The sequence below is a fragment of the Mirounga angustirostris genome, unplaced genomic scaffold, assembly GCF_029215605.1.
Source record: "Mirounga angustirostris isolate CCGP_5_RB_7025 unplaced genomic scaffold, mMirAng1.0.hap1 SCAF_7, whole genome shotgun sequence".
Classification (NCBI taxonomy): Eukaryota; Metazoa; Chordata; class Mammalia; order Carnivora; family Phocidae; genus Mirounga; species Mirounga angustirostris.
Window position 1 is genome coordinate 39,557,629 of NW_026991715.1, and position 13,197 is coordinate 39,570,825.

Sequence of the window (13,197 nt, forward strand, 5' to 3'; positions counted from 1 at the left end):
CCCAAAATGTGTAAGTCACTTAAAAAAAGATATATAACCAATTGTTGATTATCTAGAAAAATGAGAGTAAAGGTAAAAATAAAGAATTCTCATTCATGGCCTTAAAAAAATCTTCATTTCAACCTCAAGTCATAGCAACTTGGCTGGATTTTTACTTTCTCTAGCTTAGTCTTCTTTCCATGGAAATGTAAGCCACATTAACATATGCACAATTAAGGAGAAAAGAGAGGTTTAAAACATGTTTTTGTGCTCACCTGACATTTAGTATGCATTAGTAAGTAAATTAATGAACTGAATAAAATTGCTAATTTAAAATATGAACTCCTCAATTAAAAGAGCAAAAGAAGGGGGTGCCTGGGTGGCTCAGTTGGTTGGGCGACTGCCTTCGGCTCAGGTCATGATCCTGGAGTCCTGGGATCGAGTCCCGCATCGGGCTCCCTGCTCAGCGGGAAGTCTGCTTCTCCCTCTGACCCTCTTCCCTCTCGTGCTCTCTGTCTCTCATTCTCTCTCTCTCAAATAAATAAATAAAATCTTTAAAAAAAAAAAGAGCAAAAGAAGGAACCAGGTATTGTCCATGCAATAAATCTATGGAATTTACTGCAAAATAATATGAACCTTAAATAATCTTCTCAGTAAACTCATTTCTTAGAGATTCCTAGAGGGCACAAAAATATAATTTCTGTAAATGCTATCGGATAAAAAATAGATTAAAAAAAGAAATCTAGGGGCGCCTGGGTGGCTCAGATGGTTGGGCGTCTGCCTTCGGCTTGGGTCATGATCTCAGGGTCCTAGGATCGAGTCCCGCATCGGGTTCCCTGCTCAGTGCAGAGCCTGCTTCTCCCTCTCCCTCTGCCACTCCCTCTGCTTGTGCTCTTCTGTCTATCTCTCTGTCAGATAAATATATAAAATCTTAAAAAAAAAAAAAAGAAAAAGAAAAAGAAATCTGGAAGAGTACCTGGGTGGCTCAGTCATTAGGTGTCTGCCTTTGGCTCAGGTCATGATCATGGGGTCCTGGGATCGAGCCCCAAGTTGGGCTCCCTGCTCAGAGGGGAGCCTGCTTCTCCCTCTCCCTCTGCCCCTCCCCCTGCTTGTGCTCTGTCTCTCCTCTCTCTCTCTCTCTCAATTAAATAAAATTCTTTAAAATAGGGCACCTGGGTGGCTCAGTCGTTAAGCGTCTGCCTTCGGCTCAGGTCATGATCCCAGGGTCCTGGGATCGAGTCCCACATCAGGCTCCCTGCTCGGCAGGAAGCCTGCTTCTCCCTCTCCCACTCCCCCTGCTTGTGTTCCTGCTCTCGCTATCTCTCTCTCTGTCAAATAAATAAATAAAATCTTTAAAAAAAAAAAATCTTTAAAATAAATAAATAATAAAAAAAGAAATCTGGAAACAGAAGAACACAATCTCATATTAATCTCTCTCAAATCAGTATATAGTTGAAACTATCCTGAATTTTTCTATTTTTTTCTAAATCACTGAAAAAATTAGAGCAAAACTAAAAAATTATTACTTACACCATCATAAAACCCTTTTAGATATAACTTCTCCTTTGCTTCTGCAAGTTTTTCTCGGTCATTCTGGCTTTGAACTTTCAAATCATCACAAACGGTTACAGCAGAAAGATTTCCAAAACCTGGGATTTCAATGATTGGCACCTGCAAAGAACAGCAATGTTGGGAACTTATTCACACTGAATGAACATAAAAACAGCCCCATGGGGCATAATCCTCTCGCCTCTACTGTCCAATGAAGCCATTTCAGATTTTATATATCATTACAGAAGCAACACACATCAGGCAATCACAGTGACTAACATCCAGATGTGAATTTGTCTTCCTATTCTCCTCCACAGAACTATCCAAATTCTCTGCACCAACCCCCAAATTGTCCCTCCCTCACTACAGAACACACCTTCTCTAGCTCACAACCCCACACTGGCATATAATTAACTAAATAATAAATAGTGAAACTAGGAAAATGATGTAAACAATTTAAATTAAATTTATGGATGGTCTTATTTCTGGTTTATGATAAGTCTTCTAGATTCTTCATGAAAGTTATTTGCTAGTGATTAAAATTTTTTTCTTCTCCAGGCATTAATATGAAACATAACCATTCATGACTTAAATGGCAAAATTTTGTCTTTAGAAGCTTGGAAACATGCCAGCCATAGTAGCAAAATAAGCATCTATAAAATTGGTGATGCTAAGAAAGTCGTTTGTTCCAGAATTACAGGTGCCAGGCGTTAAGAAAATGCTTATTGTTGGTCTTTCTCTCACTCTTAACTGACAGCAGATACCAAATTAAAGTAAGTAAACTCTTATGCAAACTCCCTCTCATTTTTACATTCACCAATTATTCAATTTTTTTACAAGGAAAATGTTAGCTTTTTTTTTCACTGATAAAGAGATGGGTATGGATATTCTGAGTCACCTATGTACTCACCGGCTCAAATGGCAAGACCATGTCATCTCTAATTCCATACTTTGCTCGTAAGACCTGCAAAAAAATTTTGTAAATTAACACTCATGATTAGCACTTTACCAGCATAATCATTGAGAGAACCAACACCAAAACTATTTTAAATTCTTTGTTCTCCTCTCCATATTTTTTTAAAATTTCACTAAAGGGCGTCTGGGTGGCTCAGATGGTTAAGCGTCTGCCTTCGGCTCAAGTCATGATCCCAGCATCCTGGGATCAAGTCCCGCATCGAGCTCCCTGCTCCTTGGGAGTCTGCTTCTCCCTCTGCCTCTCTCTCTCTCTCTGTCTCTCATGAATAAATAAATAAAATCTTAAAAAAAATAAAAAATAAATAAAATTTCACTAAATATCTCAAGAAGGGACCTATGACTTTTAAAAACTCAACTGTTTAAGTTAGAGTGAATGGCTTAAATGATGAAAAATAGTATGCCAAAAGCAAAAATTCGCACACATACTCACACACACCCCCCCCCAATGAAAATGAGTTTCATATCCTAGGTTGCAATGAAAATGTGAATATCAGAAAACTTTTTTTAAAGTTTTATGAAACCCATCAAAACAGATTTTAAAAAGATCCTATCAACAGATGCAAGAAAAGCATTTGACAAAAACCAACACCCATTTGATAAAAACTCCTAATAAACAGAAATAGATGCAGACCTTCTAAACTTGATAAAGACTATCTGCAAAAAATCTACAACTACCATCATACTTAATGATGAGAAACTCAAAGCTTCCCCACTAAGATCAGGTATGAGGCAAGGATGTCCCCTCTCACCACTTTTCAGTATCGTTCTGAATGTCCTTGCTAAAGCAGTAAGAATACAAAATAAAAAGTATACAGATTGGGAAGGGAGACATAAAGCTGTCTTTGTTCACAGATGGAAGGAACATCTATATAGAAAATCCAAAAGAATCAAGGAAAAAAACTCCTGGAACTAATAAACAATTATAGCTAGGTTGCAAGATACACAGTTAATTATACAAAAGTTAACTGCATTCCAATGTACTAAGAATGAACAAAGGGAAGTCAAAATTAAAAATAAAGTAACATTTATATTAGCACCCCCCAAAATCAAATACTTAGGTACAAAAGTAACAATATATACATAAGATCTATACCAGAAAAACAAAAAACTCTGTGAAAAGAATCAGAAAACTAAATAAGGGGTGTCTGGATGGCTCAGTCATTAAGCATCTGCCTTCGGCTCAGGTCATGATCCCAGGGTCCTGGGATCGAGCCTTGCAACAGGCTCCCTGCTCAGCAGGGGGCCTGCTTCTCCCTCTCCCACTCCCCCTGCTTCTATTCCCTCTCTCGCTGTCTCTCTCTCTCTCTGTCAAATAAATAAATAAAATCTTTAAAAAAAAAAAAAAAAACAACCTAGGGACGCCTGGGTGGCTCAGTCATTAAGCGTCTGCCTTCGGCTCAGGTCATGATCCCAGGGTCCTGGGATCAAGCCCCGCATCGGGCTCCCTGTTCTGCGGGAAGCCTGCTCCTCCCTCTCCCACTCCCCCTGCTTGTGTTCCCTCTCTCGCTGTGTCTCTCTCTGTCAAATAAATAAAATCTTTAAAAAAATAAAATACAATACAATAAAATACAATAAAAAAAAAAAACCTAAATAAATGGACAGATACTTCATGTTCATGGACTGGAAGAGTCAGTATTGTCAAGATGTCAATTCTTCCCAACTTACCTACAGATTTAATGTAATCTCAACTGAAATCCCATCAAGTTATTTTATGAATATCAACAAATTGATTGCAAAGTTTACACAGAGAGGCAAAAGACCCAAAATAGTCAACTCAATATTGAAGAACAAAATTGGCTTCTGGCTTCTAGACTTCCTATAAAATTACAGTAATCAACACAGTGTGGTACTAAGAAAGGAAGAGACAAATAGTTCAGTGGAACAACACAGAGGCCAGAAATAGACCCCAAAAATATAGTCAATTGATCTTTGATAAAGGAGCAAAGGCAATACAGTAATTCAAAGACAGTCTTTTCAACAAATGTTATTGGAACAACTGGACATTCACATGCAAAAAAAAAATGAATCTAGACACAGACCTTATATTATCACAAAAAATAACTCAAAATGGATCACAGACCTAGATGTAAAACACAAAACTATAAAATTCCTAGAAGAAAATGTAGGTGAAAACTTAAATGACCAAGGGTACGGTGGTGCCTTTTTAGATACAACATCAAAGACACAATCCATGAAAGAAATAATAAGCTGAATATCATTAAAATTAAAAGCTGCTCTACAAAAGACAGGATCAGGAATTAAAATAAAAGACAAGCCAAAGATCAGGAAAAAATATTTGCAAAAGACACATCTGATAAAGGACTACTATCCAAAATATACACAGAATTCTCAAAACTGAATCATAAGAAAACAAACAATCCAGGTCGCCTAGGTGGCTCAGGTTAAGTGTCTGCCTTTGGCTCAGGTCATGATCTCAGGGTCCTGGGATTGAGCCCCACATCAGGCTCCCTGCTCAGTGGAGAATCTGCTTCTCCCTCACCCTCTGCCCCTCCCCCCACACACACTTGTGTGTGCGTGCACTCATGCACTTTCTCTAAGAAACAAAATCTTAAAAAAAAAAATCTGATTTTTTAATGAGCCAAAGACTTTAACAGACACACCTCAACAAAAGAAGATACATAGCTGGCAAATAAGCATATGAAAAGACTACATCATGTCATCAGGAAAATGCAAACTAAAACAACAAAGAGATATCACTACACACCTATTACAACGGACAAAATCTGGTACAATGACAACACCAGATGCTAGTGAGGATGTGGAGCAACAAGAACTCTTATACACTGCTGGTGGGAATGCAAAACACTACAGCCACTTTGGAACACAGTTGGGTGGCTAAATATGTTCTTACCATAGGACCCAGCAATCACACAACTTCGTATTTACCCAAAGGAGCTGAAAACTTATGTCTACACAAAAACCTGCAAATGGATGTATACGGCAGCTTTATTCATAATTACCAGTGCTTATTAGCAACCAAGAGGTCCTTCAGAAAGTGAATGGATAAACTATGGTACATCCAGGTAGAAAGAAAATGAGCAATCAAGCTATGAAAAGACACAGAGAAACCTTAGATGCATAGGAGTAGTTGAAAGAAGCCAATCTGAGAAAGCTACACACTGTATGATTCCAACTACATGTCATTCCAGAAAAGGTAAAACTGTGGAGACCATAAAAAGATCAGTGATTGCCAGGGGTCACAGGGGAGAGAGATGACAGAAAGACCACATGGGATTTTTAGGGCAATGAAAATACTCTATGATATTACAATGATGAATCTGTGTCATTATACAGCTGTCGAAACCCAAAGAATATACACCACCAAGAGTGAACTCTAAGGTAAACTACGGACTTTGGTGGATTATGATGTGTCAATGCAGGTTCATCATGGTAACAAATGCACCCCTCTGGTGGGGATTTTGATAATGGAGGAGGCTGTGCCCATGTGGGGGCAGGGAGTAAATGGGAAATCTCTATACCTTCCTCTCAATTTTACTGTAAACCTAAAACTGCTCTGAAAGTCTTTTAAAAAAAGATTCTATGAAATATTATACTTAAAATACAAAACAAAGGAAAATACATAAACATCAAGAAAGAAGGCAAAGATAATAGTTCAAAGATACATGATAGCTTTTTAGCCTAATTTCATAGTTCAGTGGTACCTAATTAGATGATTAAGAAGAAATAAGAACATGAAACTCAGATACTCACTTGCTTTTTCTTCAGATCTCTGAGGGCAGCAAAATCATCGGGGGAGTCAGAAGGAACACTTGTGACCACACCAGTGCCTTATAAAAGAAAGTGTGGAATTAATTAATACAACCAGAATGCAATTACCAAAGTATTTCTAGAAAGAAAGAAATAAACTCTTTACCTTTATCCTCCTTAATGGTGAGCATTGGAAGAACATAGATCACCTTATTAGATGTTAAAGGTGCAGAAAGTGATGCACCAAGAATTTCCTGTGCGACAAAAAGATCAGCATAAAGGTGAAAAAACTTATTTTAACCATTGAAATTTAAAACAGTGTTAATATTTTTAAGCCCTGAGAAGCTAGTATTTAAAAATAAATGAAGTAAAACAAAATACATTTTTTATACATACTAGACTACAAATAGTTGTAAATAATTATGATACCCAAATGTAATGTGGTAAGGTTGTGAGGCAGTTAGTACACTAATATATTGCTTGTAACAGTGTACTCCTTGAGGAAAACAATATAGGAACCATAGCAAGAGACACAAAAATGTTCACACAACCTGGACCCAGCAATCCAATCCTAGAAATTAACCTCAAAGGAAAAAATAACTTTTTTTCTTTGAGAAGTCTACCCAGTGCTGTGTTAACTACAACAGCAAAACCTGGAGACAGCTAAAACTTTAAAGAATAGAAAATCATTTAACAAAATGAGATACCAACAAAATAAAATACTGTATATCCATTTAAAACAATGATTACGAAGACAAACTGAACAAAAAGGATATAACCAGTTTCTCTTAAAAAAAAAAAATTCCGAAGATTCAACAATACTGAACCCATACCCTTAGAATGGGAACAAAAGCACTTGCAGCTGCTTGCTGAGCCAAGGAATGCACTTTTCAATTCCACACAGTTCCCACCCATCCACTTTACTCATAAAGAAGCTACTTATAGGGGCGCCTGGGTGGCTCAGTCGTTAAGCGTCTGCCTTTGGCTCAGGTCATGATCCCAGGGTCCTGGGATCGAGCCCCGCATCGGGCTCCCTGCTCAGTGGGAAGCCTGCTTCTCCCTCTCCCACTCCCCCTGCTTATGTTCCCTCTCTCGCTGTCTCTGTCAAATAAATAAATAAAATCTTTAAAAAAAAAAAAGAAGCTACTTATAGTCACATGGGTGAAGGCTAAATATCATGACAGTCTCAATAAGGGCTGCAAGCTATTTATTTATTTATATCACACACTCCAGAATCTGCTCAAATTTACATGGAAAGAAACTGCGTTAGGACAGAAAATATTTGTGTTATTCACACAATTCCTAAAAACGTCTCAGACACAACTCCGACATCAGGAACTAATGAGATGCGGCAGCACTGCTTATCACAGAAAAAGCCAAACTATTCCAATATCCATTATAGAGAATGGCTAAATAAGCTGTGGTAGAGCCAAACAATGGAATACTATGTGGCTGTAAAACAGAAGATACAAGGAAGCTCTGCACTGATAAGGCACATACCAAGACATAATTAAGTAAAAAAGAAAGCAAGACCGAGAACAATGTGATTAAGTATACTGCCACTGCAATATTAAAAAGAGGGAGGAGCACCTGGGTGGCTCAATTGGTTAAGCATCTGACTCTTGATTTTGGCGGAGATCATGATGTCAGGGTAGTGGGATTGAGCCCCGAGTCAGGCTCTGCACTCAGCGGGGTATCTGCCTGAGATTCTCTTTCTCTCTCCCTCTGCCTCTGCCCCTGCTTATACACGTGTGCTCTTTCTCTCTCAAGTGAATAAATAAAATCTTTTAAAAAAGTAAATAAATAATAATATGAGGGAGAAAGAATACATACACAGGCATTTGCTTATAAATATGTGAAATACTTCTGGAAGGATAGATAAAACAGTGATTTTAGTGAATGCCTATGGAAGGGGAAACTGAGTGACTAGGGACATATTTTGTATCTTTTTGTCTTTCAAATTTTGAGTTCTACTAATGTGTAACAATCTAGTCCAAAAGTAAGTTTACAAAATAAGCAAGAAATAAAAGCTCAATTCAAAAGAACTGAGATAGTATTCTACTCATCTTTTTCTTTTAAAATGTTACTTATTGGGGCACCTGGGTGGCTCAGTTGGTTAAGCGTCTGACTCTTGGGTTTTGGTTCAGGTCATGGTCTCAGGGTTATGAGATCGAGCCCTGCATCAGGCTCTGCTCAGCACAGAGTATGCTCGGAATTCTCTTTCTCCTTTTCCCTCTGCCTCTCCTTGCTCATGCTCTCTCTCTCTCTCAAATAGATAGTATCTTTTTAAAAAATAAATAAATGTTATTTATTAAGATACCTAAGATCAGCATTTACCAAAGGGAGTAAAATATGCTCTGAAATACTGATAAGTAAATAAACTATAAAGATAAAAGCTACATAATCATCCAGATTTAGTTATCATCAACCAAGATTCTTCAGGGAAAAAAATGGCTGCAATTCTATACCAGGAACGCTGGTAATCATCTTCTACTGCAGCTATTTAATCTCTTAGGAAGGACTGTCTGTATTTCTCAACCAGATACTTACCGAACTGAAACATAAGACTCAAAAATGCTATGGTGATACAGTCTACACAATGACTACTCCACAGCAAAAAGAAAGAAAAAAACCACTCCTACACACAACATGTATGAATCTCAAAGACATACTTTGAGCAAAAGAAGCCAGACACAAAAGAGTACAGATTATATAATTCTGAATGAAAAGTTCAAGAACAGCATCTAATCTTCGGTGACTTAAATCAGAGCAGTGGTTACCTTTGCAGAAGAGGGGTAAGTACTGACTGCAAGATGGACAAGACAGCACTTTCTGGATTACTGGAACTGTTCTATATCTTGATTTGGGTGGTGCTTGCCTGAGTGTACACACGTATAAAAATGCACCAAAATACAAAATTTAGGATTTACACACCGCATTGTATGTATACAATTAAAAAGATTTTTTTCAATGTTCTTTCCTCAAGTGTCATGGCTGAAATTCTCCTCTAAATCTAAGCACTAAAATAAAAAATCTGCTACCCAACTCACCTCTCCCATTAATTCCTTAACAACAGGCACCACTCCATTGTGTTTGGTAAAGCCCTGGTATGACATATTCCTGGCAGCTCTTTGGGTGCAGATGAATATATCACCCTTCACCGTCTCAAACCCAATGTACTTCATATCAGGGCGAACCCAACAGTTGGTCTGTCCAAACATGGTCTCAGGTCTGAGAGTAGCAGCTACCAAGAAGATATTTTTCCCTTTCAGGCCACTAAGAAGAAAAAATATATGTTTATGTAAAAAAAATGTTGTGGATTCTATCACACCTATTATTTCAAAAAGATAAAGCAATAACTCTTTGGCAACCTACCTTAATTTGGATGGGTATGGCTCAAGCACTTTCAACTTGATTAAAGTATATTCCTGAGGTCCCACGCCCTAAACAAATAAACAAAACAAAAATTTGAGAGGATAAAAAAACTTGGATTAAACCCACCAATCTATGTGAGAGATCTGAGTCAAATTTTTTAGATGGATTCTCGCATTGTTAGAATAATTCTTTCTTCCAATGAGGAGACTGCGAGTAGGGAGATGACTACATTCACATAAAAGTCTAATGTGAGGGCACATGGTTAAGCGTGGTTCAGATGATTAAGCGTCTGCCTTCCACTCAGGTCATGATCTCCGGGTCCTGGGACCGAGCCCCATATCGAGCTCCCAACTCAGCGGGGACTCTCCCTCACCCTCTGCCTCTCCCCCCTGCTCGTGCTCTCTCTTGAATGAATAAATAAAATCTTTAAAAAATAAATTAAAAAAATAAATAAAGGTCTGGGCACCTGGGTGGCTCAGTTGGTTAAGCGACTGCCTTCGGCTCAGGTCATGATCCTGGAGTCCCGGGATCGAGTCCCGCATCGGGCTCCCTGCTCCGCAGGGAGCCTGCTTCTCCCTCTGACCCTCCCCCCTCTCATGTGCTCTCTGTCTCTCTCATTCTCTCTGTCTCAGATAAATAAATAAAATCTTTTAAAAATAAATAAATAAATAAATAAATAAATAAATAAATAAATAAATAAATAAATAAAGGTCTAATGTGTAAGAAATGACTTAAAAGGGGTGCCTAGGTGGCTCAGCCAGTTAAGCGACTGCCTTTGGCTCAAGTCATGATCCCTCTGCTTCTCCCTCTCACTCTGCACTGCACCCCACTCCAGCTCGTGCTCTCTTTCTCTCTCTCTCTCAAATAAATAAATAAAATCTTTGGGGAAAAAAAAAACAGAGTGACTTGAAAGGCCACCCTCCCACCCCACACCAGATCAGAACCCATAAAGGAAGCCCAGATACTACTAAGTAAAAACAGTTGGCTAAGAGCTCACTTGAGAGTGGAGGACAAGAGGAAAAAAATTAGAATAATCACCCAAAACAGTGTTTACCAAAATGGGAGTCAGAATATGTAATCAAACAATCCCACAGGCATCAAAGAAATACTCTGGACCTGGGGTCAGACGATGTGCATTCAAAACCTAGCCTAGGCCATTACTAACGGCTTGACCCAAGGGAGTCACAGTCTCCCTGAGCCTTCATTTCTTCATCTGTAAAATAACTGTACTGTGACTTACATGGGATTGTCCTGGGGAGCAGGTAAGACAATGAACAAGAAAATGCTTTGAAAAACTATGACATACTACTGGAATTTAGGATATTGCTGTGGTGTTGACTACATTAAAAGTTAACAGTAAACTCGGTCTTCCAAATTCAAAATTTTGATCAACTCTCACTTCTATTAGATAAGTTACATCATAATTGAAAGCTGACTTTGAAAAGTAATCACTAGACTACAAATGCATTCAGAGATGGTAATAAAGGAAGATACAGCATAGGGAATCCTAAGGTCAGATTCTGTCATTGTTACTGATTGACTGTGCTATGGCTTTAGGCAAATCACCCTGGCTTCACTCAAGTATTACAACGAATAATGCTACTAATGTGTCTTACAGTAATGTAGAGTGAACTGATGTCATGCATGGCTAGAAGCACTTTGGAAATAAGCAAGTAGGCACATGATCAAAACAAGTATAAATGGAATCTGTGTACATCAGTTAGCCACATATCTCATTACCTTGCCCCATGCTCTTTTTAGAACAGTGTATTCTCCAAGCAGTGCTTCTCAAATATTAGTCTGCATGTGAATCCTATCAAGAGCTTATTAGAGACAGATTTCTGGGCTCCACCCCCAGAGCTTCTGATTCAGCAATTTCAGGCTAAGGCCCAAGAATGTGCTTTTGTGGGCGCCTGGGTGGGTCAGTTGTTAGGCGTCTGCCTTCGGCTCAGGCCATGATCCCAGGGTCCTGGGGTCGAGCCCCACATCGGGCTCCCTGCTCAGCAGGAAGCCTGCCTCTCCCTCCCCCACTCCCCCTGTTTGTGTTCCCTCTCTCGCTGTGTCTCTTTCTGTCAAAAAAAAAAAAAGAATGTGCTTTTGTATCACATGCATATGCAGCTGGTCCTAGCACCTCTCTTGGAGTAACAAGGTCCTAGACAAGACACAGACACCTACAGTGCCGCTGTGCCTCCCTCTTCACAGTCACCGGAAAAAATTATTTTCAGGTTTCTGATCTATTCTGTAAACTCTATGGCCATATTATGAAATATTATAATAGCTACTCTGTCACAAATAATTACCTCTCCAGTTTGCCTGTCATGATCCATGCAGGGCTGTCCGTCTTTTGGAGAATAAATGGTATACCTAAAAAATAAATAATAAGTGACAAATATTATTGTAATATACAAGTTTTATCCTAACATATTTGCTTTTGTTGCTAGTATCTAACAATATTTCTTCTAAAACTTCTAACTGAACAAATGTCTACATCAATTATTTATGCTTTTATGAGTAGTTGCCAGCCTAGTTATTTAATGAAACCTTTCTGCCTTCATCAAAGGTAATACCCTGAAAAATATGTACTGATCTTGGCTTTGTGGTATGAAACAAAAGATTATGAAATATAATTTCAGTTATGAAATACAAGTAGCTTTTAATTAATCCACAGAATCAAGGAAGAATCTTAACTTATAGAATAAAAGGACAAACTAACACATAAATAAAATTTTTTGTGCTTGGCTGGAAACACTGAACAGAATCTTTAGGGAGATCATAAAAGCCAACACTCCAAGAGGGAGACAAACCATAAGAGACTCTTAATCATAGGAAACAAATTGAGGGTTGCTAGAGGGGAGGGGGGTGTGTGGATGGGGTAACTGAGTGATGGACATTAAGGAAGGCATGTGATGTAATGAGCACTGGGTATTATATTTAAAAAAAAAAAGCCAACACTTCTATTCTCCCTGTTTTTATTTGTCATAAACACTAAGCAGCTCAGAGGCATTAAAATACTGGTAAGACAAAAAGGGAAACAAATGAGACATGAGAACAAAAAGAAAAAATTTACAATATGAGAAAGGATAATGGGAAAAAGAAGGCTATCTATCAAGCAGTGAATTATAATGCAAGAATTATGATTCTTGCTTTATTATACTGAAGGACAACAAACTCACCGCTTTCCAAATTTTATTTTGCTTCTTTCTCTTAATGTTAAAAACTGCCACTTGACAAATGAATCATAGTAAGGATTAACATCAGTGGTGATGAAGGAACGACGCCAGTCTACCTATAGAAGAGAAAAGAAAAAGGTAATTTTTGAGAAATTTGTATAGTCTCTATGAAAAAGAATTCCCACGAATCAATTACTCTTCTACTCTTTATTTTCCAACCTATAATTATATCAAACATTAAAAAGAAAACAATTTTCAGGTTCTATCTATTAAATATATTAATTATATTAACTTGTGTTTAATTGGTCAATTTTGAAACATTCACATTCATATAACAAGCATATAGGAATTATAATAAATTAAGAAAGAACACTTAAATAATACCTTTAAGTATTCCTAAATATATAAGCTAAACTTT

At 37.9% G+C, this 13,197-nt stretch overlaps 1 protein-coding gene across 1 annotated transcript in view; it reads right to left on the reverse strand.

The window, feature by feature from the left end:
• Positions 1-13,197, reverse strand: part of LARS1 (leucyl-tRNA synthetase 1) — a 73,434-nt gene that overhangs the window by 41,321 nt on the left and 18,916 nt on the right. Inside the window, exons 7-14 of the mRNA XM_064596110.1 lie at positions 12,783-12,895; positions 11,910-11,973; positions 9,610-9,677; positions 9,285-9,510; positions 6,401-6,488; positions 6,238-6,314; positions 2,441-2,494; positions 1,510-1,650 (exon numbers count right to left, since the gene is read on the reverse strand). Of these exons, the coding sequence (XP_064452180.1) occupies positions 1,510-1,650; positions 2,441-2,494; positions 6,238-6,314; positions 6,401-6,488; positions 9,285-9,510; positions 9,610-9,677; positions 11,910-11,973; positions 12,783-12,895 (831 nt within the window). The remainder of the gene's footprint in view (positions 1-1,509; positions 1,651-2,440; positions 2,495-6,237; positions 6,315-6,400; positions 6,489-9,284; positions 9,511-9,609; positions 9,678-11,909; positions 11,974-12,782; positions 12,896-13,197) is intronic.